The sequence below is a fragment of the Hyperoodon ampullatus genome (assembly GCF_949752795.1).
Source record: "Hyperoodon ampullatus genome assembly, chromosome: 7".
Classification (NCBI taxonomy): domain Eukaryota; kingdom Metazoa; phylum Chordata; class Mammalia; order Artiodactyla; family Ziphiidae; genus Hyperoodon; species Hyperoodon ampullatus.
The window spans coordinates 69,028,710-69,055,432 of NC_136920.1; the positions used below are offsets into that span (position 1 = coordinate 69,028,710).

General features: G+C 41.2%; 1 protein-coding gene across 1 annotated transcript in view; it reads left to right on the forward strand.

Moving 5' to 3' along the window:
* SPON1 (spondin 1) overlaps window positions 1-26,723 on the forward strand; it is a gene marked incomplete at both ends in the record, with an annotated part of 272,489 nt that overhangs the window by 13,744 nt on the left and 232,022 nt on the right. Inside the window, one exon of the mRNA XM_079709166.1 lies at window positions 6,078-6,184. Within this exon, the coding sequence (XP_079565292.1) occupies window positions 6,078-6,184 (107 nt within the window). The remainder of the gene's footprint in view (window positions 1-6,077; window positions 6,185-26,723) is intronic.

A 26,723-nucleotide genomic window follows, 5' to 3' on the forward strand; every position in this document is an offset into this window, starting at 1 on the left:
TTTGGATCCTTTATATGTGCCAGGCACTGTGGTAAATGTTTATTTAGTCATCTCTACATTCCTATAGAAAGGTAATATCGTGAACCTCATTTTTTTAAAAATGTCAAATAACTCACCAGAGGTCACACAGTTAATAAGTGGTGGCTCTAGGATTCTAATCTGAAATCTTTGCTTTTAACCAGTTCCCTGTATGTGCTCACAGGATGGCTCCAAATGGACCTTTTTAAAATTTTATTTTAATCCTTCGTAAGCTTTTTTCTTGAATTTCCTGGGTCTCTTAATGGCCTCTTTTGGGAGGCACTTGGGAGGAGTCATTAGAGAGAAGATTCTATTATTTATTGCCAAGTAGTCATCTTCAATCATTACTGGGACTCAGAACACGCTGCACATTTGTTCCTTTCAGGAGAGAGTCGTATAATGGGCTTCTCTAGAGAGATAGGGTCTCCTCTCTTCCTTCAAATTATACTGTGTAACACAGTCATCAGCACCGATAATGATGGCTTGAAACACCACACAAGTTCAGCCCCCAGAGCCTCCATCTTCTGCGTTGTATTTAATAAGGTCGAGTAGAACTTTAGTTTTCTAGAACTTACAGGAACGCATCATTCCAGGAAGCCGAGTTTATGGGTAGCCCTTTAGGTGCTCTGCACAGATATACAAAAAGATGCATACTTACCATTCGGAAACATTGTTTAATAATATCCTTATCAAAACAAAGCTTACGTACAGAAAAGTTCACAAATCATGCATCTTGGTGAATTATCACTTGTTGAATACACTCATGCAACTGGCACCCAGATCAAGAAATAGAACATGGCCCGAACTCCAGAAGCACCCCTGTTCCCTCCCAAATCAGCACTGCCTCCCCTTTCCTACACTTGTAAGCACTGACCTGACCTCTGGGATCATGGATTACTTTGCCTGGTTTTGAACTTTATATAAATGTCCTTATACCTTTTGTATTCTTTTGTGTCTGCTTTCACTCAAGATTATGTTTGTGAGATTTACCCATGTTGTTGTAAGTAGCAGTAATTTGTTCATTTTCATTACACTGAGGCATTCAATTCTGTGACTGGCCACAATTTATATATCCATGGCTGCTGATGGACATTTGAGTTTCCAGTTGGAAACAAATAATGTTACTAGGTGTCATTTGATGCACATATGTCTGCATTTTGGTTGATTTAGGGGTGACAGCACTGGGTCATAGGGTATGTATAAGCTCAGCTTCAGTAAATACTGCTAAAGACTTTTCCAGGGAAAATTGCTCATATTTAGTTCATCAATAGTGTGTGAGAGTTCCAGTTAACAACATTTGATAATGTGAATCCTTTTAAGGTTAGTCAATCTAGTGGAAATGCAGTAGTATTTTATTGTGGATTTAATTCTTGTTTCCCTGTTGACAGATGAGGTTCAGTGCCTTTTCGTATCTTTATTGGCCATTTGGGCACCTTCTTCTGTGAAGTATTAGTTCATGTGATTTCCCTATTTTTTTCTTTGTGTTCTCTATCTTTTCCTTATTGGTCTTAGAGAGTTCTTTATATATTTTGGATAAAAGTCAATTTATATATTTTGGATAAAAGTCCATTTCTGGTTAAATGGATTGCAGATACCTCCTTCCATAGCATGGCTTACTTTTTCTTAGCAGTGTCTTTTGATAAGCAAAATTTTGATACCATTCCATTTACACATCTTCTTGTCGGTTTTTTTTTTTTTTTTTTTTTTTTTTTTTTTTTTTTTGCGGTACGCGAGCTTCTCACTGCTGTGGCCTCTCCCTTTGCGGAGCACAGGCTCCGGACGCGCAGGCTCAGCGGCCGTGGCTCACGGGCCCAGCCACTACGCGGCATGTGGGATCTTCCCGGACCGGGGCACGAACCCGTGTCCTCTTCATCGGCAGGCGGACGCTCAACCACTGCGCCACCAGGGAAGCCCTTTTTTTTTTTTTTTATGTCCTGTTTAAAAACTCTTTCCTACTCCAGGGTCATTCGTATTTTATCCTATGCTACTTTCTAAAACCTTATTGTTTTACTTTTCACATTTAGCTCTACAATACATGTGAAGTTTATTTTGTGAAAGATGTGAGGCAAAGACCAAGATTCACCTTTTTTACACGGTTTTCCTAGTTGTCATTGAAAATATCTTCTTTACCCCACTGCTCTGCAGTATATCCTTAATGATAAATCAAGTTCACATATATTTGTGGAACTTTATCTGGACCTCAAACTATTCAGGCCTATTTTTCTTTCCTTGTTATGGTACACTGGCTTAATTTCTATAGCTGCATAGGTCTCGATATCTGGGAATAGAAGCCATCCAACCTTGCCCTTCTTTTTCCAGATTGCCTTAGGTATTCTTGGCCCTTTGCATTTTCACATAAATTTTAGAATCGGCTTGTCAATATCACAGAAATCATGCTGTGAATTTAATGTAAGTTGCACTAAATCTATAAATCAGTTTGAGAAGAATTGACAGCTTTACAACCCTGAGTCTAGCAGTCCATGAACATGATTCAGTAAATGTAATTACATATCAACTCTGTGCTAATCACTGTGCTGAGCTAAGATGTGGTTCTTGCCTTTGAAGGACTCGCAAATAGGTAAACAAATACTTACACACAAAATATGATTTAATGTGATCATCTCATCACTGATAATAATAAGAGCTAATATTTAATAAGTGCCTATTATCTGCCAACCATGATTTTAAGGACTTTAGTGCATTAATTATTTATGTCTTACACTGATACTTTGAGGTAAATGCTGTTATTAGGCCCATTGTATAGGTATTTTTAATCTTAACAAAGTCCAGGGAAAAAAAGCACCCAGGTCTTGATGGGGAAGTCAGAGGAAACATCACAGAAAAGGTGAAAATTTAGCTGATTTCTAAAGAAGTTTGCTAGGAATGGAGGAGGTAGAACATTCCAAGCGTATGAATAGCATATGGAAAGAAATAATACTGTAGAGTGAAATGATACGGCTTTTCAGGAAACTGCCAGTGAGCGAGTCCCAGGACTGAAATGCAGTGTGGCAGGGAATGGAAATGTGGCTGATGAAGCTCTCCAGAAAGGCAGAGTCTGTGGGCCTATCAGTTTATGGGGTTTGAGCTGTAGCCTGAAGGCAGTGATTGTGCAGCAGAAATTGACTGTCTGACTTATGCTGGGTTCCCCAGAAGCAGATATTATTCATTTCCTAGGGCTCCCATGTATAGAACCACAAACCGGTGGCTTAAAACAACAGAAATGTATTTGCTCACAGTTCTAGAGGCTAAAAATCTGAAATCAAAATGTCATCAGAGTTGGTTCCTTCTGGAGGGTCCTAGGGAGTTTCCTCCATGCCTCTCCCAGCCTCTGGTGACAATCCTTGCTGTTCATTGGCCTGCAGATGCTTCACTCCAATCTCTGCCTCTGTCATCACCTGGCATTCTTCCCTGTGTGTCTCCATGTCTCTTCTTCTAAGGACACTGGCCATCTTGGACTTAGGATTACCTTAACCCAATATGATCTCATCTTAACTAATTACATCTGCAAAGACCCTATTTCCAAATAAGGTCACATTTCCAGGAACCTGGGGTTAGGATTTTAACATATATTTTGGGAGAACACAATTTAACCCCATAACAAACCCTCAGGTGAGGATTTGGGTGCCATTGACTTATTAAGGAAGTGCTCCCAGGGGAGGCCAATAAGGGATTGGGGAACTGGGATGAGGAGGAAGAAGCCTTGCCAGCCCATGACCCCAGTGAGCTCTGATTCTGCAGGGCCATTTCAAGGTGTCAGGTACCCCTCAGAATTGTCATCACCTGATGCAAGGTAGCTGGGCCTTTCATATTAGGCAGAGCAGACTCCAGTGACCAGGGCCGAGTTGCAGGTGCTGGCCTCTGGAAGCAAAGGCACATCAGCACCAGGGTCACATTACAATGGTACAGAGGAATTTGAGGTGATCTGGCCAGGGCACCTTTACTGTCTGCTTCTTGTTCTCTGCTCCCCTTCCTCCAGAATTGTGTAGAATAGCCTTGAAAGCCCTCCCACCCCACCCTAGATAACCTCAGACGGCTGTGGGGCTGTCTGTCTATCCCTCAGGGATCTCAGTTCTTTCTCCTGACATCATAAGCATCATTTTCTGCCTGCCACTGCTGTGCAACCACCTTTCTTACTCTTCTTTACTTCTTTGTGTGCTTTTTTCTCATCCTTTCTTCCTTACTTTCCACCTGACCTTTTATAGACATCAGTAGCCACCAATCAGAATGCACCTTCACTTTTGTGGGATGAACTGACCAACCACAGCATGAGACGTGCAGTCTTTGTGTCTCCAAGTGCTTCTCTGAGATGTCATTGTGTTGGTGGCTCACGGACCATTGCTGAACTTTCCTAGATGGTGGTTTTAATTTTTGGACTTTTGGAATGTTTCCTTTTCAGGACTGAAACTAGAAGACTAAATGCCCCTCCTCAACAGGGGGTTGCTTATCAGAATCACATAAATACTATAGGTTCAATGAATTGATTTTTAAATTTTGAAAACTTAGTCAACGCTTACGGAATACACACACTATAGATATTCCTATTTATCCTCAGTATGTAGAGCAATGAGTAGAGTGTTAAACTGGGGAGGGGGCCAGACCCAAAGCCCACCTCTGGGTGGTCTTACTACCTTCAGCGTGTCTGTTGACATTTCTGTGTCTTTGTGTCCTATCTGTGAAATTAGAGGGCTTGGAATGGAGGATTCTTAGGATAGCACTAATAGTCTATAATTTTATGTTTAAAGAATCTTAGCATTTTAATGTAGGCAGTAATTTAGACCTCAATTTACATCAATTTCAAGAAGCTTGAATGGAGCACCTCTTAGATGCCAGGCTCTGTGCTAGGTGATACGGATACAAAGCAAATGAAAACCCAGTTCCTCTCCAGCATTAACTCACAGTCCAGTGGAGAAGGGTGGTAAAAATAGAATTGCAATCCAGTGCAAAAATTGCAATAAAGGATTTCCATCTCGGGAGATTGTAGATACAAAGGGAGGGGCAAACATCATTGCTAAGATCCCTGAGCTAGGTTTCAATGAATACCTAGTTCTCTGGGTCAATGTGGGAAGGAAGAGTTTAAAGTAGGTTCATAATTCCAACTGCTGTAACAAACAATCCCCCACAATATAAGTTTATTTCCAGCTTATGCCAAGTATAATATGTATGTTTCTGGTCCATGAGTGATTATCTGTGTGGTTATTCAGAAACCCAGGTTCCTTACATCTTGTGGCTCTACCATCCTTCTCCTGGGGCATCAGAGTCCTCTGCTGGATCTCCTGCATTCAGCAGGCAGAGATGGGAGAGGAAGAATGGAGAATCATGTAGAAAGTCTGGATGGGCCAGCCAGGAAGTGGCATGCATCATGTCTGTTCACACTTTCTACTGGCGGAACTGGGGCACCAGCAGACCAAACTGCAAGGGAGGCTGGGAATGTGTTCTAGCTGAGTACCCACAAGAAATAGGAAATGTGTTTTGCCACATCCTACAGGAGTTTGTGCTGCAAGCAGCTGGATCTCTCTTGGGCTGATCTATGGAAGTGTAACATTAGATAACTGTCAAGACTAGAGTTGCTGACCAGGGACTATTTTTGTCAAATTGTGGTTACTGAGAGAGAGCTCACCTCAGCCTTGGTTGATTCAAGAATTCCTAAGTGAGGGCTTCCCTGGTGGCACAGTGGTTGAGAGTCTGCCTGCCGATGCAGGGGACACGGGTTTGTGCCCCGGTCCGGGAAGGTCCCACATGCCGTGGAGCGGCTGGGCCCGTGAGCCATGGCCGCTGGGCCTGCGTGTCCGGAGCCTGTGCTCCGCAACGGGAGAGGCCACAGCAAAAAGAATTCCCAAGTGAGATTGTAGTTCAGACGTTTAGCAGGTTCTGAAATGTGAGAGGGGGCTAGGTGGAGGGAGTGAAATTTCACTACTCTACAGAATGAGCCTTTCCCACTGACAGCTGCCCCTGCTACCCACAGGTCTGGGATGTTAATGGGGAACTCAACGTTTATCCGTTTGACGAATGGAAGGCAGCTGATTCTTATGCTTATCATCTGCTTTCTTCTGTCTCTGCAGTGACACTTTCAGCTGCCCCTCCCTCTTACTTCAGAGGATTCACATTGATCGCCCTCAAAGAGAACAGAGAGGGTGATAAGGAGGAAGACCATGCCGGGACCTTCCAGGTAAGACCCCTTCTGGGCTTTTCCAGGGACCCCTGTCGCTCTAGTAGGTAGATGCCAAGTGAAAGGTGGGCCGGATCGAGGAGGCTGAGGGTAAGGAATGGGGCAGGTATCTGAGGGGGCTTCTCATGCAATATCCTTGACCATTGGCGGGGTGGACCAGGTCCATGGAAAGACCTATAAGGGAGTAGGCAGCAAATGCCACGCGTCTACCTTAAGGCCTTGGGGCTTGGCCACCAGGCAGGGCTCTTCTGGGGCTCACAGTACCTTGGGCAGCAGACAGTCCAGTGTGGTGGGAGCTCCCAGAACCCTGCCGAGGCACGGATGTTTTTCCTGTGCAGCCATTTCTCAATTGACTGGCAATTTTCAAGTGTAAACGGAACAAGAGCTTAGGCTGGCCAGACTGGAGGGAGTTCAAAGCACAGGAGAAGGACTATTAAGGGAACGAAGGGATTGATTTATGAGGGAAGATTAAAAGAACTAAACATGCTTTGCTTGGCTAAATGAACGGGGCCGAGTTGAAGAGGTGGTAATGTCTTTAACTGTCAGTCCTTGCAGAGCAGCCTCTTCCAGGGGAGGCCTCGTTTGACTTTGTACAAAAGGGCACAGCAAGACGAAAGTGGGTCAGGAGAAGAAAAGGAATCTCAAAGACAAGGACCCTGCCAGTGAGTCATATTTCACCGTGGAATATTCTTCCAGGGGAAGTGGCAGGAACATCACCCCCTCTCAGAGGTTTAGAAAGAGGCCAGCAAGTTGTCAGAACATGTCCCAAAATGACTGGGGCGATCCTAGGAGGAGGCGCGGCCAAATCTGCTGTAACCATTTCCCATCTCAAATTTCCATTGTTCTGGAATCCATTTTTATCTGGCATTTGCAAACTCAGAAGAAAAAAAAAAAACTCAGGAAGAATACTTACACCCATAGCTGGCTGCTGGGGATTCTGGTACAATTTGTGGGTTCCACAGAGCACCCAAGATATCTTCCCCATCCAAAGATATCTTTAACCCCTTGTGGGCAGGTTGTAATTTTGAATCATGTGATTAAAAAAAAAATGTCCAGGGCTTCCCTGGTGGCGCAGTGGTTGAGAGTCCGCCTGCCAATGCAGGGGACATGGGTTTGTGCCCCGGTCCGGGAAGATCCCACATGCCACGGTTTGGCTAGGCCCGTGAGCCATGGCCGCTGAGCCTGTGCGTCTGGAGCCTGTGCTCCGCAACGGGAGAGGCCACAACAGTGAGAGGCCCGCGTACCGCAAAAAATAAATTAAAAACATGTCCAGCGTTTAAGATTCTGGACTTCTGGCCTAGTGGAACTGTTAATTCCATGCTCATTGTAATGTCCTTCTATGGACCTAGATGTCAGGAACTTCCTTGGCGTGTATCTGAAGGAGTTACCCAGATACAACCAATATTTGTTGGGTACTTACCATATACCAGGCACTTGGTTAAGTGCTTTACCTTATCTTGGTTTATCTTAATTTAATTAGTTTACCTTATCTTAGTTTGATTCTCACAGCAACCAAGTAGATAGGAACTATTATCCCTATTTTATAGATCAGGAAATTGAAGCTAGAGAGATTAAATCACTTACCTAAAGTGATTTAATAGTAAATAGTAAGGTGTTCTCTCTCAGGTGTCTGATTCCAGTGACTAAATGTCTTCCCCATAGTACAGAACAAGCTCCTGGCCAGGTGTGTTTGGACAGTGCATCAGCAAGATTGTCATTATAGGGAAAGGAAGATTCATGCATACATTCAGCCCATAAAGCACTAAAATATATTCCTCTTGTTCTTGTTGTTCTAATTTACCTGGAGGTGTGAATGATTTATAAGGTTGGGGCAGCTGAGAGATCTGGGTACCTGAGTGTCAGGAGGGATAAAGTTCTAAGAAGGGAAAAGTGGGGGGTGGGAGATGGGAAATGTGATCTTAATATTCACCCAAACAAAATTTATCTGCTTTAAAATGATGCTTAGACGTATATACGCAGAAGAGTTGAAAGGAGGGACTTGAACAGATAGTGTACAGCCGTGTTCATAGCGGCATTATTTACAAGAGCTGAAAGGCAGAAACAACCCAAATGTCTACTGATGGATGAATGGATAAACAAAATGTGATGTATACATACAGTGGAATATTATTCATCTTTAAGAAGGAAGGAAATTCCGACACATGTTATCACATGGGTGACCCTTGAAGACATTATGCTAAGTGAAGTAAGTAAGCACAAAATGACAAATATTGTCTGATGTCACTTATATGAGCTATGCCATCAAATTCATAGAGACAGAAAGTACAGGGGATGTGGGGCAGGGGGAAATAGGGAATTATTGAACAGATGCGGAGTTTCAGTTTGGGAAGATGAAAAAAGTTCTGGAGATAGGCGGTGGTGATGCCTGTTCAACATATGAATGTACTTAATGCCATGAACTGTACACTTAAAAATGGTTAAAATGGTAAATTTTATGTATATTCTGATAAACACACACACACAAAATGATGCCTGAGTTAGGCCAGTGGGGACATGGCTTCTTTCTTTGATGCCATTTTAATTCAGTAAATTGATAGTCCTCTCCAGCTCACTGTTGTCTCTGCTTGGCTAAATCTTGGTCCTTGCAACCAGTTGGTGAATACAGGGCCCTGCTCACAGTGGGCAGTAGGTGAATGTTTGTTGAATGAATAAATGAACAAATTATTCTTTCTACTAGTGCCCATAACTCAGTCCTATTTGGGATTGTTCCAGAACTCCTATCTCTTTATGCATCCATCCTTCCTTCTTCTCTTAGAGCTTCTGACATCCTTTCTTGTTACATCACAGTGGTTCTCAGAGTGTGGTCTCTGGACCAGCAGCATCAGCACCATCTGGGAACTTGTTTTTTTTTTTTTGCGGTACGCGGGCCTCCCAACGCCGTGGCCTCTCCCATTGCGGAGCGCAGGCTCTGGTCGCGCAGGCTCAGCGGCCATGGCTCACAGGCCCAGCCGCTCCGTGGCATGTGGGATCTTCCCGGACCGGGGCACAAACCCGTGTCCCCTGCATCAGCAGGCGGACTCTCAACCACTGTGCCACCAGGGAGCCCTGGGAACTTGTTTGAAACAGAAAATCTCAAGCCTCACCCAGACCTTCTGAATCAGAAGCTCTGAGGGTGGGGCTCCCACAACCTGTGTTTCAGCAAGCCCTCAGGGTGAATCCAATGCCCACTCGAGTTAGAGAACCAGTGTTGACATGAGACATGGATCCAGCCCATCCAACATGAACTTCTCCACCATCACATCAACATATCTGTTGTTTAAGCCCTAGAGGGATCAAAGTGGGAAACATACATGAAAAATGCCTAGCATACCAATAATAATGCTTGTATGCCAGATACTGTTCTAAGTGGTTTACATTTTTTAACTGATTTAATCCTCAGAGTAACACCATGAGATGAGCATTATTGTTCTGTTTTTCACAGATGAGGAAATTGTGGCACAGAGCAATTCAGTAACTTTCTTAAGACCATTCAGCTCTAAGCAATAAAGCTGGGATTCAAACGTGGGCAGTCTGGCTCCAGATCCCTGCTCCCAACCATGTATACTGCCTCTCAATGTGTACATGTTAAGTGAAAAAATGAGTGTGTATTATGACTTTTTTATGGTAGTAGTCTCTAGGTCAAGAGCTTTATATTCGTTATCCTACTTAGTTCTCATAGCAACCCTGGGAAGTCAGGATTGTTATACCCATTTTCCAGATGATGAAACTGAGTCTCCAAGGGGCTAAGTAAATTGACCAGAGTAATCCAACATCCATGGAGGTGGAGTGTGGGGGAATGGGAGGGAAGGGACTCTGTGCCAGTGATTTTCTCACACTCATCTCCCCACCCTTGCCCTGCCCTGTGCATTAAATGCACACTTCACTTGGGTGCCCAGTATCTCCAAAGTCTGAGAAAAACAGACATAGTCCTGCCCTCAAGGAGCTTACAGCATCCTCCTTGTAACTGTGCCTTATATCAACAGGGATGGCAAAAAGTCAGCAAGTCATCAGTTGGAACATGAGCAGATGATCAGAAGCTACAAATACTGATGAAATTTTAAAAATATATGCATGGCAATTAACAAATATTTAGATATACTTCTTTGTTAACACCCTCACTCCAAATATGACAGCCTTGAGGACTTGACATCAACAACAAAATTCTAATACCCTTTAAATCTGGTGGAAGATTACATTCTTAATTCTAAAAGTAACTCTGAGAGCGGGTGATTTTGCTTCTAAATGAGAGCCCTTACTCAGAGAGCACAGACTCACCAGGTACAAAAGAAACTTTAAAGCAAACTTTAATGCCCCTTTAGACTCAGTGGGAAGGGACTGGGGCTGCTTGGGACTGGGAGGGTAAGGGTTACAGCTCTCACCACCCCGGCAGAGGCCCGGGAGAAAGGGGGTGGGGCTGCCTTCTCTGCTTCCAGCTGCGGGTCCAGCGTGGCAGCTTTGGCACAGACTAGGGTATCTGTCCCCAGCTGCCAGAAGGGAGAGACACGGGAGTCTGATGAGCTAGCAGGGTGTACTCATGGTTAATTGAAAGTGACAAGGAATGCCGCAGCTGGACTGCCTGTACAGAAGTAATCCACCAATCCTTTAAAATTGTATTGCTCAAAACGAGTTGCTCCCAGGAATGCTCGTGGCCCAGCCAACTGCCCAGCTCTTTCTCCCTCCTCCTTCAGGTCTCTGCTCAGAAGTCCCTTTCCCAGGGGGCGTGCCCCATCACCCTATTTGAAACTTCATTCCCCCCCTTCTATCCCTGAGCTGAATTCCCTGTCCCTCTCCACCACTTAATTTTTTTCCATTGCCTTTATTGCCATCTGATGTGCTATCTATTTTACTTGTTGACTTGAGCATCAGCTGCCCCCTTCCACTAAACTGTAAGCTCCACGGGGCAGGGATTTTTGCCTGTCTTGTTTGCTGCTACATTCCCAGCACCTTGCCCTGTGCACCTCACAGAGTAGGCCCTCCAGTTTGACAGAATTTTAAGCACAGTATTTGTACTAAAGTTCAAGCTGCTAGTTTATAACACCATCACTTTATTTTATTTTTAATTTAAGGGCTACATGCATCAACTAGTTTAGGGAATAGTCTGCCAATCAAAGGAAGAAAGCTTCATTATAAAGAGGAATGTTTGCCTGAGATTCCTTATCAATACCATACAAACAAGTATCTTTTAATAACTAATTATTCCATATTCTTAATCACCTGTTTATAAACTATTTCCATTATCTCTTTACTAACAATAAATATTTATTAGCTCCTAATGAGTTCTGAGCCACGTGAGATGCTAAATGAGTTTTCAACACACTTTTCTAAAAATAAACTGCTATTGCAAGCCTGTTCTTAGGACTTCTCTCTTACTTTATAGGAAAACTTCCTCTTTTTACACTCACCTAAGCTTAATCGTGACCCTTATAAGATATTAGAATTTTTCAATCTACTATTCACTACTATAAATAATGGAGTAAAAGTTTCTTGCATAAAGTTTTTTTCCTTATTTGGTATTAGTTTGCTAGAAGAGAGTCCCAGAGGTGTAATTACAAATGCAAAGGATATGGACATTTTAATATTTTTGATATGTGTTTCAAAGGTGATTTCCGCCCCCCAGCCCTCCCCCAAATTTTCACTCAGCACTCTTTTCAACAACCTGAATATGGGCATTCCATCAGAATAGCCACACCCAGTGATATGAAGGGAAACATATATTCCCATATCAGGGCTCGGCATGACAGGATTTGGGCAGGTCAAACTGATAGACGAAATCTAGCAAGATGAAAGCTAATGGAAGAACACAGAAAGTTACCTACTTAGATGCAAATAACCTATTGCACCTGTACAAGAAGAGCGATTTGGATTTATGGCAGCACGTTAAACAAACAAACAACAACAAAAGAATCTGAGGATTTTTAATTGCCTGTAAGTAAGTTCAGAATGAGTCATTCATGAGATAGGACCACAAAACACAAATGAGGTCCCATAGGACCTCATAGGTGCATCATAGGTGCATGAACACATAGATTGTCTTATGGGATTCTTAATCCGTCCTGAGAGAGCCCATAATATTCTCTTTCTTTTCCTGTAGAGTACACCTTTCTAGTGAATGGATATTACCATATAAAACATACAGTGCTTTCGTTCATTCATTTATTTGTTTATTCAAATATTTCCATATCATTTATAGCACTCTACTTTTCCTTAAGGGTGGTTATTACAACGTATATACTTGCTTGTAGGATTATTTGTTTAATATTGCTCTGCCACACCAAATTGTAGGGCATAACTGTACCTGTTTTGTTCACTAGTGTATTTCTATCAACTAGCACTGTGCCTGGCACATGGGGGACACTCAATAAATATTAGTTGGGATGATCTAATAAAAGCACTAATTACCAGCTATGTGAAAGGCAACAAACATACTAGGCTCTAAGCATACCGAGATGAATAATTAAGGCCTGGTCCATGGTGCTAATTAGGAGGTCAAGATCTACAGTAGAACTTCGCAACCCTGGCATGCTAGGTGTACTGGCGGAGTACAAAATGGATTATAGGAGAGCCTAGATATTTATTTCCTTGAGTATTGAGGTGGTCTTGTCTGTTTACTCGAAATGCGATCATTTCCTACCTGTGACATAAAGGGACTTGTATAGAAAGAACTCTATTGCAGCATACTAAGTGTTATAATTGCTGCATGTGTGCAAATAAAGCAATCATTTGTAGGAAGTGAGGAGTGAGAGCTGATCTGGGAGAAGAGAAAGGATATTTATAGAGATGATAACTTTTTAAAATTGAAGCATAGTTGATTTACAGTGTTGTGTTAGTTTCAGGTGTACAACAAAGTGATTCAGATATATATATATATTCTTTTTCAGATTCTTTTCCACTATAGGTTATTACAAGATATCGAATATAGTTCCCTGTGCTATACAGTAGGTCCTTGTTTTTTATCTATTTTTTATATAGTAGTGTGTATCTATTAATTCCAAACTCCTAATTTATCCCTCCCCCACCTTCCCCTTTGGTAACCATAAGTTTGTTTTCTATGTCTGTGAGTCTGTTTCTGTTTTGTAAATAAGTTCACTTGTATCATTTTTCTAGATTCAACATATAAGTGATATCATATGATATTTGTCTTTTTCTGTCTGACTTACTTCACTTAGTATGATAATCTCTAGGTCCATCCATATTGCTGCAAATGGCATTATTTTATTCTTTTTTATGGCTGAGTAATATTTCATTGTGTATGTGTATGTATGTATATATATATACACACACACACACACACACACACACCACATCTTCTTTATTCATTCATCTGTTGATGGACACTTAGTTTGCTTCCGTGTCTTGGCTATTGTAAAAAGTGCTGCTATGAACATTGGGGTGCATGTATCTTTTGGAATTAGAGTTTTCTCTGGATATATGCCCAAGAGTGGGATCACTGTATCATGTGGTAACTCTATTTTAGTTTTTTAAGGAACCTGCATACTCTTCTCCATAGTGACTGCAGCAATTTACCTTCCCACCAACAGTGTAGGAAGGTTCCCTTTTCTCCAGACCCTCTCCAGCATTTATTATTTGTAGACTTTTTGATGATGGCCATTCTGCCTGGTGTGAGGTGATACCTCACTGTAGTTTTGATTTGCATTTCTCTAATAATTAGAGATGTTGAGCATCTTCTCATGTGCCTGTTGGCCATCTCTGTGTCTTCTGTCTCTTTGAGACAATAACTTTTGAGTTGTCTTTTGGGCGGTTTTAAAGTTTACAGGTGGACAAGGGGTGAAGATAAAGGGTTTGTGTGAAAACCACTATACTCTTTCCTCTATTTTTTTTTGAAGTTTAAACCATGTTTCATGTTTATTACTTTCCAACAATAAATTTTGTTTTAGAAAATTAATATGAGAAAAAAATAAGTAATAGATATTTGTTACATTTAAAATACTTAATTTTTGGTTGTAGTGATCAATATTTCATTTCTGCCGTCAACTAGTTTAAAGTGGAAAAGCACCTAACCAAATGCAGAACTTAATACACATTTAGAGCTTATAATTTAGTATAAGGGAATTAGAGACAATATACAACATAAGTAAAATATGCATGTGGTAGGTAATAGGGGTAATGGGAAAAATAAAGCAACTGGAATGGATAGATGCAATTTAAAGTGGTGGTTATGGTGAGTTGCCAAGAAAAATGGCATTTAGGTAAAGACCTAAATGCTATGACAGAGCAATCTTTCCTCTATTTTAAAACCTGCTCTAGGGCTTCCCTGGTGGCGCAGTTGTTGGGAGTCCGCCTGCCGATGCAGGGGACACGGGTTCGTGCCCCGGTCTGGGAAGATCCCACATGCCGTGGAGCGGCTGGGCCCGTGAGCCATGGCCGCTGGGCCTGCACGTCCGGAGCCTGTGCTCCGCAACGGGAGAGGCCACGGCAGTGAGAGGCCCGCGTACCGCAAAAAAAAAAAAAAAAAAAAAAAACTTGCTCTATTTTAGTGTTTCATTGTATCTACTTTGACAAGCGCATACAGACCAGTGAAGGCACAGTAAACGTGTTCTCGAATGAATGAATGAACGAACGAATGAACAAATGAATGAACCAGAGGATGGATGACATGCTATGCTGGCCCCTTCCCTTCAGGAACTCACTCGGTGTAAAATGCCTCTGTGAGCTGTGATCCTAAAGGAACCATCAAAAGGACATATTTAAAAATCAATATCAAGACCTCTTCTTCAGCACTTAGTTTTCTTTTTTTAATTGATGTTTAAAATCATTTAAAATTGCTGCTTATCATTTGAAATGAGAAGCAGTGTGGCATGTGAGTGCCTGGGCTGGATGTCTGTCCTCAGGCTGCCATAGCCCTGGTCCCTGTTGCCTGATACCAGAAAGGACAACAAGTAGTTTCCTTCCAAGCCGGCAAGCCCTGAGTCTGGGGACCAGATGCCTAATCAGGACTTGAGCATCATTCCTCTCAACAGAGCACACCCTTGTTTTGTGATGGAAAATACAGAAAATGGTAAATACAGAGGATAAAGAAGAGATAAAATTAGTCATCTTATAATCTAGAGATAATCATTATTAGCATTTGGGTATATCTCCTTCTAGATTTTAAGTGTGTACACACAACACACACAGGTATATGTGTATATTAGCTCCTCTCTTTCTAGAGGTGGCCATTTAGAATTTGACAGTATCAGTGGTGGTCACACAGTTTATTATAACAGTAAAAAGCATCGCTATTTTTAGGCTGATCTTCCTCCTCCAAAAGGATCATGTATCTCATTATTCTTACAATTCTAGCTTCGCTTTTCTATTTAGAATGTACAGTGGGTGTCTGGAGAAAAACATGGGTTTTGGAGTTTGCAGACGCGAGCTCAAATTCTGCCTCTACCAAATGGGTGAAGAAGTCACTTAATTTCTCTGAACCTTAGTTCTTGCATCTATAAAATAGGCATGATAAAGATTGTTTGGAGTATCAGATGAGATAATTTATGTAAAATGCCCAGCACAGTGCCTGGACATAATCAATGTCTCCTCCTTCTGAGTCAGCAGCCTAGAGCCCTTTCTACCTTTCTGTGTCCAGTGAATCACAAACTCCATCCCTCTGTAGATGTGGCAGACATCTCATCTTAGGTATAACTCACTAGCTGTCTGTCTGCCTCTACCACGTGAGGAGAGAGATAGACTTCTTCAATTCTTTCTATCTTCACTGTAATATGATTGGGAGGCTATAACATAAAGTGAAAAATGTCAGTGGATACATGATACCCAGTAAATAAAAACAAAATTCTGTCCCACGTGGGTGCTAGCTGTTTGGCTGGGCTCAATGACTGGCTTTGTGACCTACTGCACACAACAGCTTCACCGAAAATGGGATTCAAATTGTACCTTGACAAGGTCTCTACACCTCAGGGAATGAGCAGATAGAGGAAACCACGACTGTCACCTCCAGGTACTAACGGGTCTAGTTGCTTCATTTATTTTCATTCTCTCACTCCAGGCTGTAAGTTTCACAAGAACAGGGACTGTCTGTCTCTTTCACCACCGCACAACCAGTGTTGGGTGCAGTATCTGCCACCGGCAGGTGCTCAGTAAATATTTGTCACAAGAATAAATAAATGTATTAATTTCCCGTCAGTCTCAGACCCATCCCATGAGGTGGGCACTATTGTCATCTCCATGTTACAGGCAAGGTAACACTGAGCAAATTAGAAATGTGACAGAAGGCACAGAACCAGTAAATGGCAGTGAGCAAGGATTAAAACATCTGCAGTCTGTACCATTTTCTCTATTGAGCATCTCTTGTAGCTCCAGGGGCAGATGTATGGGAGAGACAGATATAAATTGACTACTTGGTCCCCTAAAATCCTTTCTGGGTCATTCCAGGGATCATACCAGGTTTATCATCTCACAGCACTTCACATGCCATGTCCTCTGTGTTTCCTGATACTCAGGTCTTACTTTCATCCTGTTTAGAATCTGTGTCCCCTACCCCATTTCTGAGCTCTCAGACACTTGGTACATCCCTTTATTCTAGTTCTTCACACACCATGTAGCCCTGATATGTTAAAACCCTATTTGCCTACAAGGTTCTGCAAAGAGGCAGGAATCTGGGCTACAGCCATCTCTGTATTCCCACGGCCTCACGAAGACTTGGCACTGGCCAGTCGATAAATGTTTTCCAAATTGGTGGATGACTGCTGCTGGAATTTCTGGCCCTACCCCCTTGCTTGCTGGCATTAGTTGGTCTCATGCTTTCTTGTATGGGAACTAGCATTGTTTCCACCTCTGTTTTTCTAAAGCTCTGGAAGTCATTTGCAAATACATGACAGAATTGTTTAGCAGACAATATATAATGTTTACTGCTCCCAAAGCAATTTTATCATGTATGTATTAAGTAGCTTAAAAATGTCAATAAGTCACTGTGTGGCCTTGCAATCCCCTCATCTTTAGAATGAGAATGATGAGCCTTCATTCCAGATCTAACTACCTTATAGGATAGATCTTAACTGGTTTTACAAACTTGTAAGCCCTCTGTATGCTTCTTAAAATAGTTAAATCCAAAGAGCAAATGGCTCATAGTTTACTTAAACAATAGCCTGTTGTAGCATATTTAGGTAAATCTGTTAAATATTATAAATAATTTTTTATGAAGAAAACCTTTTCATTCATTTACTTATTTTCAACAAATATTTACAAAGCCTATTATGTACAAGGCATATTCTAGGCTGTGAGTATGTAGCTGTGACAAAACAGACAAAAACCCTCGCCCTTATGGACCTTGTGTTTCTAGATTTTAGATCATTTCCATGGGATAGAGTCCCAAGTTTCTATATCAAATAGTTTTTTGGCTCTTGGCATATATTGTTATATCACTGTTTATCACAGCTGATCAAGTAGGAATTTGAGTAGAAGCCTAGCTCAGAGCTTACTTTTAGAGAGAATGTGTAACCTTTGTCAAGTTACTTGGTCTTGGTTTTTCCCCTTGGACACAAAACTGTCCCTCCCATTGACCCACAGCTGATATCTGATATTGTCCCCTTGTCCTTCATTTTGGGGAGGCTAAGGTGTTGGCTGGAAAAAGTTCCCATCCATCTACCATGTGGTTACTAAACCCCAACTTGCAAATCCCATTCTTGTGCAATTACCTTCTTGTAATCAAGACTTCTTCAACATTTCAAGATTCTTCAAATTTGGCATCTTTTATCCAACATAGGTAATTACTGTCCTCACAGCCTATGTCTCTGCAGACTGAATGGGCCTGTATCCTCAGCTAAGCCATCAATGCATGTTTCAAGGACTGTGTATTTCCTCTTCCCTCTGCCCAGGATGCTCTTCCCCCAGATATCCATTAAATCCCATACTACCTCACTTCTTTCAGGTTCCTCCTCAGAGGTCTCTTTTGTCAAAGAGTCTGTTTCTGACCATATTTTATAAAACAATACCCCCATAACTCTTAATCCCATTTACCCTGTTTAGTTTTCTTCTTCTGACTGATCACCACCTGACATGGTTGGTATGTGCTTGCTGGTGTGTTAGCTATTTTCCCTCACTGCAATGTCAACTCCAGAAGAGTAGGGACATTGCTTTGTTCAGCACTGTGTCTGTTCAGCACTATCATGGTGTCTGGCACATAGTAGGCAATTAATAGATAGCAGTGCCTTTTTGAATTCAGCCCTAAAACCCGTTGTTCTTTTTGACAATGAAATGATACTGACTCTATGTAAAGACAAGGATTCTGGCCCACACCCTGCACTCCTTTCCTTCCCAAAGTCAGCTGACATCCCAGGGCTTCCTCACATGTGCCCATATGAGGATGCATGCTCACCCACACCTCCTGGCCTGTTTCCAAAGCAACCTGTACTTGTGCAGCTGTCTTTCTGGATCCTAGTATAGGACGTTGCCTGAATCCCAGTATAATTTATATCATTTTAGTGGCAACATAGTCACTCCACTTCTCACTGACTGCATAAGCTTGGGCCACTTAATTTAACTTTGCCTATCAATTTGGAATAATACTAATTCAAAGATTTGTAACGATTAGATAAGGATTGCCAGTTTCTGCTATGACATGTTAAGAACTTAGAAATCACCGCTCCTGTCCTCACAAGAAAAAAGCTGAAAAATTGAAAATCAGCAACTCTAATTAGATCCATCAGTGAGTTGAGGTCACAAGGCAAACTGCCCTTCCTCACCCCCAAACTGGAGAGACAGGGAACACTGAGAATCACAGCTTATCAGGAGCAGAAACTACTGCAGACAGTAACTGATCAGAATACTTACACAGTAATTGATGAACAGCTACAGGCTGAGCGTGGACTAGCTTCATAGTCAAACTCCTTAGGAGCCCAATGTCAGGGGATCACTACATGTTTGTGAATTTTACCTCCAGGATCCCTACCAGGTTCTCACAGTGAAGATCAGAGAAAAATCCTCCCCTGTTGTAGGCAGAGGGAGGGGGAAAGTAACCATTTTGAAATATATCCAGAGCATTCTCCTTAACAAAGATCTTCCTTCAAGGGAAACTACCAGAGCCTTACCTGACCCGGGGGAAGGGAATTTGCCAGCTCCAGCCCGCTCTAGCATTCTTGTCTCGCATAAAGGGAGTAAAAAAAAAAAAAAAGGCCAAGAAACTCTTCTAAAGGTCCTGGCCCAGAGACGATGACCTGATTTTAAAAAAAGAAAAAAAACCCTGAGATTTAATCATAGAATTCTAGACTGCTTCCCCTTCCCAATACTTGACCATCACATTAACAGGGCTTTAGTATAATAGCAGTGGATTATAACCAAGAGAGCTTCAAGGCATAAACTCTATTTATGAAGGAGTTTCTAGAGAAAACCAAAGATAATAGGGGAGACAAAAGTCACGACACTGGAGGAGACTGAAGCCTCTGACACCCATACTACAGCAAACATTAAATGCACAGGCTAACCCATACATAGCCAGATGAACATAAAACCTCACACTAAAGGCTTATTTGCCTCAGTTCCTATTATCCTATGGATTATGTCTGGCTTTCAACAAAAACTTACAAGGCATGCTAAAAGGCAAGAAAAAACACAGCCTAAAGAGACAAAGCAAACATCAGAACCAGACTTGGATATGATAGATTTCAGAACTACCAGACTGGATTTAAATAACTATAATTAATATGCTAAGGACTCTAATTTTTAAAAGTGGACAACATGCAAGAACAGATTGTAATGTAAGCAAAGAGTTTGAAATTCTAAGAAAGAATCAAAAGGAAATGCTAGAAATAAAAAAATATTGCAACAGCCATGAAGAATGCCTTTGATGAGCTCACCAGTACATTGGACATTGTCAAGGAAAGAATCAGTGAGCTTGAAGATTTCTTAGTAGAGACTTTGCAAACTGAAATGCAAAGAGGAAAAAAAGAATGAAATAAACCAGAACAGAATATCCAAGAACTGTGGGATAATAATCAAAGGTGTAGCATACATATAATGAATGGTAATACGAAAGAGAGAAAGAAGTAGAAGAAATATTTGAAGATCGGATAAAATAATAAATAAAAAAGATTTATCAAAGTCAGCTGGCTAATACTGAATGATCAATAAATGCTAGCCATTATAACTACCACTGTCGTCGTCGTCATCATCGTCATCATCATCATCATCATCATCAGTTGATAGATCAAAGTACCAGAGGAAGAGGGAAGAGTTTGGATCAAAGGGAACCTTTGAAAGAGGATGTAGTCTTGATCAGGGGTGGGAGGGAGATTTCTTTATTTGAGCCAGGACAAAGGCAAGGGAAACTGGTGAAAATGCATAACAATTTGAGTATGAACAAGAAATGAAGGTAAGAGTTCACATAGGATGCTCTCCATATAATTCTGACTTTGATAATAATATCTCCCTCACAGAATTATTGAGAAAATTAAATGATGTATAACAGTGGTTTTCAAATTGTAGTGAACATCAGAATCTCCTAGGTTCTTGTTTCTAATGCATCTCTCTGGTCCTCAACCCAGAGAATTTGCTTCTATGCATCTAAGTGGATGAGGAGCTGGAGCAGAGGACCCAAGTAACTCTGACAGGTACTCCACAGACCACCTTTTAATAAATATATAAGCATATTGATTGTAGCCTGGCCTGAAAGATGCTCAACAAACGTTTTTTTTAAGTAGGTAGAGGCAAGCTCACCTGCAGAGGGGCAAGGACAGAGCTGAGGACTGAGGAGATGGAAGAGGCTGGGAACAAGTTCAGGAGGGATGTGGTAGGAAGTTCATGAGAGATGGACACAAGGATTGCCTGACGACAGAGAGACCCAGTTTAGAAAACACACATTCCTAGGACGAACCGTCAGACTAGATTTGTAATTCTCTCCATCAACCCTCGAGAGCCTGGTTACAGGAGTCAGTGATCAGGTGGTGTGATTTTCCCAGGGCTGGCAAACCCTGGGGTACAATGGAAGATGGGAAGGCACGGGCATCCAGCCATGGAGAGAGGAAACCAGGGTACCATTGAGAAGGCTGGTCAGAATCCAAGCTGGGGAGGCGGCAGTGCCTCCAATATCTTCCATCATAAAACAACCCCAAAAGTCCTAGGACCCCATACCCCACATCTCTTCTAACACTTCCTCATTTCTCTGCCTCCCCTTCAGAACCAAGCATCTCAAGAGAGCTGTGCCTACACATGTCTTTCCCATGTCTTCACTGTCCATTCACTTCTCAGCCCGCACCAGGCTGCATTTAGCCCTTTTATCCACCAAAATGGCTCTTGGCAGTTCCTCAGTGACCTCTGTGTTGTCACATCCTCCTTACACATCCTTCTCCATCGGAGAGGGCTCACCACTACTTGCTTCTTAAAACACTCTCCCCTCATGCCTTTCTAGTTTTATTTATCTATTTATCTATCTATTTATCTGTTTCTGTATGTATTTAGTTTTTATCGAAGTATAGTTGATTTACCGTGTTGTGCCAGTCTCTGCCAAGGGGGAGAGGGGTGGGGGAGGGAAGGATTGGGGGTGTGGTTTTATTTATTTCTCTTTCTGGCTATGGCTGTGCCTTTGTTTGCTTCTCCCCTCTATATGACCTCTAAATCTCTGTTTCTCAAACTTGGCACTATTGACATTTGGGGCCAGATAATTCTTTGTTGTGAGCAGCTGTGCTGTGCATTGAAGGGTGTTTAGCAGCATCCCTGGCCTCTACCCACCAGAGGCCTGTGGCACGCCCTCCCCCCCACCCACCCAACCAGTAACAACAACCAAAAATACTTCCAGACATTGTCAAATGTCCCCTAGGGGACGAAATCACCCTTAGTGAGAACCACTGCCCAGATGTTGCACTCTTCCAACTCAGTCCTATGACCCTTTTTGTCCTTTCTCTACACTCAGGCTCATCTATTGCTATGGCTGTAAGTGCCATCTCATGATAATGATGCCCATTTATGTTTCACTTAAACGTTTTGTTGCCCACATCCATGTTCTAGACCTTGGGCTGAGATACAGGATAAATTAAGACTGTGCCTTTTCAAATTAGCATGGATTTCAAACCCTGTTCTACTCTTGCTACCTGTAAGACTTTAGCCCTCCTAGCTTCCATTTCTTTGTCTGAAATAATAAAGAGTTCAAACCTGTAAAGACAATCATTAGAGTCCTTGGTACATAGTAAGTTCTTAAGCATTAGCTATCATAACTTTCATGGTCATTACCACAGCACCTTAAGGGTATGCACAATGGGCTTATGAAGCACAAAGGAAGGTCTCGTTTGCCTTGTTGGGTTATAGAGTGTTGAGAGTTCAATTCTAGAGCCTAAGAGACCCAAGTTCAAATTCTGATTCCACATCTCCACTCTGTGGCCTTTCTAAACCTGTTTTTCCCTCCTTGTGAAATGGAAGAATAATAGTACCTACTTCATTGGGTGACTCAAATAAGGTAATTCTAGGAAAAGGGTGTAACGTGATGACTAACACGTGGGGACTTAACGAACATTAGCAATTATTGTTAGGGGAGCATGGGAGAGGCCAATCTTTAACTGAATCTCAAAGTCTGAAGAAAAGGCAGCCCAGGCAGAGGGGAGAGCATGAGCAAAGGATTGGAGGCATGGAAAAGAGTGCTGTGATCTGGGAATGGCAAGAAATTCCAGGATGCTAGAGCATGAGATGAAACTGATGAAAGGCAGAATCTAAATGCCCTTCCATGCCAGTTTAGGACTACAGACTTATCCTTTTACTAACTGTGACCCGAAATATGTCTGTTGGCAAGGGAGAAGGATACTGAAGAGTTTTGGACTAGGGGGAAAAATCTTAGTTAAATTTGCATTTGCAAACTCTTGTCAATCTAGAAGAGTTTGGAGAAGGTAAAATCAGATACAAGAAAGCTGGTTAGGAGATTGTGGCAAGAGCATCAGTGAGAGATTACAAGGCCCACCCATCACGAGATGAATGCCACAGACACAGAGAAGCGTAGCCAGGGTTCTTGATCACTTGAGTACAGGGACAAATTAAGGGCTGAGTAGGACTCTGAGGCTTTATGCTCAGCCTTGGGGGTAGATGGCCAGTGCATTGAACCCTTTACTGTCTCTCCACTTAACTGCCCTTTCCTCTCCTCTCTCCTCTTGTTACCAAACTGAACTTGTGTCAGCACACCTGGTGCACAGCAAAGCCAATCTAATCTCACTGGGTTGTGGTGAAGAAAAGTACAGCATTTATTGCAGGACACCAAGCAAGGAGAATGGGCAGCTTGTGCTCAAAAGACCCTGTTGGCTTTCAGGGACAGGTTTTTGAAGGCAACATTAGGAGTAAGGTTTGCAGGGTACCTGATCAGCTCATGTACTTTCTTCTAATTGGTTGGTGTTGAGGTAACAGGGTGATGTTTCAGGAATCTTAATCATCAGTCTCTGGTTCCAACCAGTCTAGGGTCTATGGGCTTGTGGTCAGCATCTTCCACCAGGGTCTTAGTTTCTACAAAACAACTCAGAGATATGTATCAGATTGTTATGTATATTCCTGGAGGAGGAACTAGGAGTCCTGTGATTCTGTTTTATTGCTGAACTATGGTTTCTTTTTTTAATATACATTTTTAAAATTGAAGTATAGTTGATTTTACCATGTGGTAATAGTTTCAGGTGTATAGCAAAGTGACTCAAATATACACATATAATGGAAAAGAATCTAAAAGAGAATATATATGTTCTCATATATATTTACTCTTATATAAATTTATATATATATATATTTTTTAGATTCTTTTCCATTATATGTTATTACAAGATATTGAATATAGTTCCCTGTGCTATACAGTAGGTCTTTGTTTATCTATTTTCTTCTTTATTTTTTTAAAAGAAGAAAATGGGGACTCTAAGAAAATAAACAAATATAAAGTGATAATACACTCCCTCCTCCCCAGAGCTGTATACAAAGAATAGGTAGTTCTCTTAGTAGTATGGTTTATCTGTTTTATATATAGTAGTGTGAATGTGTTAATCGCAAACTCCTAATTTATCCCTCCTCCTGCTTCCCCCTTTGGTAACCGTAAGTTTGTTTTCTATGTCTGTGCGTCTGTTTCTGTTTTATAAATAAGTTCATTTGTATCATTTTTTTTTAGATTCCACATATAAGTGATATCATATGATATTTGTCTTTGTCTGTCTGACTTACTTCACTTAGTATAATAATCTCCAGGTCCATCCATATTGCTGTGAGTGGCATTATTTTGTTCCTTTTTTATGGCTAATATTCCATTGTATATATGTACCACGTTGTCTTTACCCATTCCTCTGTTGATGGAGATTTAGGTTGCTTCCATGTCCTGGCTATTGTAAATAGTGCTGTAATGAACATTGGGGTGCATGTGTCTTTTTAGATTATGGTTTTCTCTGGATATGTGCCCAGGGGTGGGATTGCTGGATCATATCATATGGTAGTTCTATTTTTAGTTTTTTAAGGAACCTCCAGACTGTTCTCCATAGTGGCTGTACCAGTTTACATTCCCACCAACAGTGTATGAGGGTTCCCTTTTCTCCACACCCTCTCCAGCATTTGTTGTGTGTAGACTTTTTGATGATGGCCATTCTGACCAGTGTGAGGTGATACCTCCTTGTAGTTTTGATTTGCATTTCTCTAAGAATTAGCAATGTTGAGCATCTTTTCATGTGCCTGTTGGCAATCTGTATGTCTTCTTTGGATAAATGTCTGTTTAGGTCTTCTGCCCATTTTTGGATTGGGTTGTTTGGTTTTTTGACTTTGAATTTATGAGCTGTTTGTATATTTTGAAAATTAAGCCCTTGATGGTCGCATTGTTTGCAAATATTTTCCCCCATTTCGTAGGTTGTCTTTTCATTTTGTTTATGGTTTCCTTTGCTGTGCAAAACTTTTAAGTTTCATTAGGTCCCATTTGTTTATTTTTGCTTTTGTTTCCATTACTCTAGGAGACGGGTCCAAAAAAATACTGCTGAGATTTACGTCAAAGAGTGTTCTGCCTATGTTTTCCTCTAGGAGTTTTATAGTATCTGGTCTTACACTTAGATCTTTAATCCATTTTGAGTTTATTTTTGTATATGGTATTAGAAAATGTTCTAATTTTATTCTTTTACAGGTAGCTGTGTAGTTTTCCCACCACCACTTATTGAAGAGACTGTCTTTTCTCCATTGTATATTCTTGCCTCCTTTGTAATAGACTAATTGACCATAAATGTGTGGGCTTATTTCTGGGCTTTCTATCCTATTCCACTGATCTATGTATATGTTTCTGTGCCAGTACCATACTCTTTTGATGACTATAGCTTTGTAGTATAGTCTGAAATCAGGAAGCATGATTCTTCCAGCTCCATTCTTTCTTCTCAAGAGTGTTTTGGCTATTTGGGGTCTTTTGTGTTTCCATACAAATTTTAAAATTATTTGTTCTAGTTCTGTAAAAAAATGCCATTGACAATTTAAAAGGGATTGCATTGAATCTATAGATTGCCTTGAGTAGTGTGGTCATTTTAACAATATTGATTTGTCTAATCCAAGAACATGGTATATCTTTCCATCTGTTTGTGTTGTCTTCAATTTCTTTCATCAGCATCTTATAGTTTTCAGAGTACAGGTCTTTTGCCTCCTTAGGTAGTTTTATTCCTAGGTGTTTTCTTCTTTTGATGCAATGGTAAATGGGATTGTTTCCTTAATTTATCTTTCTGGTATCTTGTTGTTAGCATATAGAAATGCAACAGATTTCTGTATACTAATTTTGTATCCTGCAACTTTAACGAATTTGTGATGAGCTCTAGTAGTTTTCTGGTGGTGTCTTTAGGATTTTATGTATAGTATCATGTCATCTGCAAACAGTGACAGTTTCACGTCTTCCTTTCCAATTTCGATTACTTTTATTTGTTTTTATTCTCTGATTGCTGAGGCTAAAATTTCCAAAGCTAAATTGAATAAAAGTGATGAGAGTGGGCGTCCTTGTCTTGTTCCTGATCTTAGAGGAAATGCTTTCAGCTTTTTACTGTTGATTATGATGTTAGCTATGGGTTTGTCATATATGGTCTTTATTATGCTGAGGTATGTTCCCTCTGTGCCCACTTTTTGGAGACTTTTTATCCTAAATGGATGTTGAATTTTATCAAAAGTTTTTTCTGCATCTATTGAGATGTTCATATGGTTTTATTCTTCAATTTGTTAATGTGGTGTGTCATATAGATTGACTTGCAGATATTGAAAATCCTTGCATCCCTGGGATAAATCCCACCTAATCATGGTGTGTGCTTCTTTTAATGTAGTGTTGGATTCAATTTGCTAGTATTTTGTTGAGGATTTTTGCATTTCTGTTCATCAGTGACACTAACCTGTTATTTTCTTTTTAGTGTGTGACAGCTGGTTTTGGAATCAGGGTGAAGCTGGCCTCATAGAATGAGTTTGGGAGTGTTCCTTCCTCTGAAATTTTTAAGAATAGTTTCAGAAGGACAGGTGTTAACTCTTCTCTAAATGTTTGGTAGAATTCACCTATGAAGGCTTCTGGTCCTGGACTTCTGTTTGTTGGGAGTTTTTAAGTTACTGATTCAGTTTCATTACTGGCAATTGGTCTGTTCATATTTTC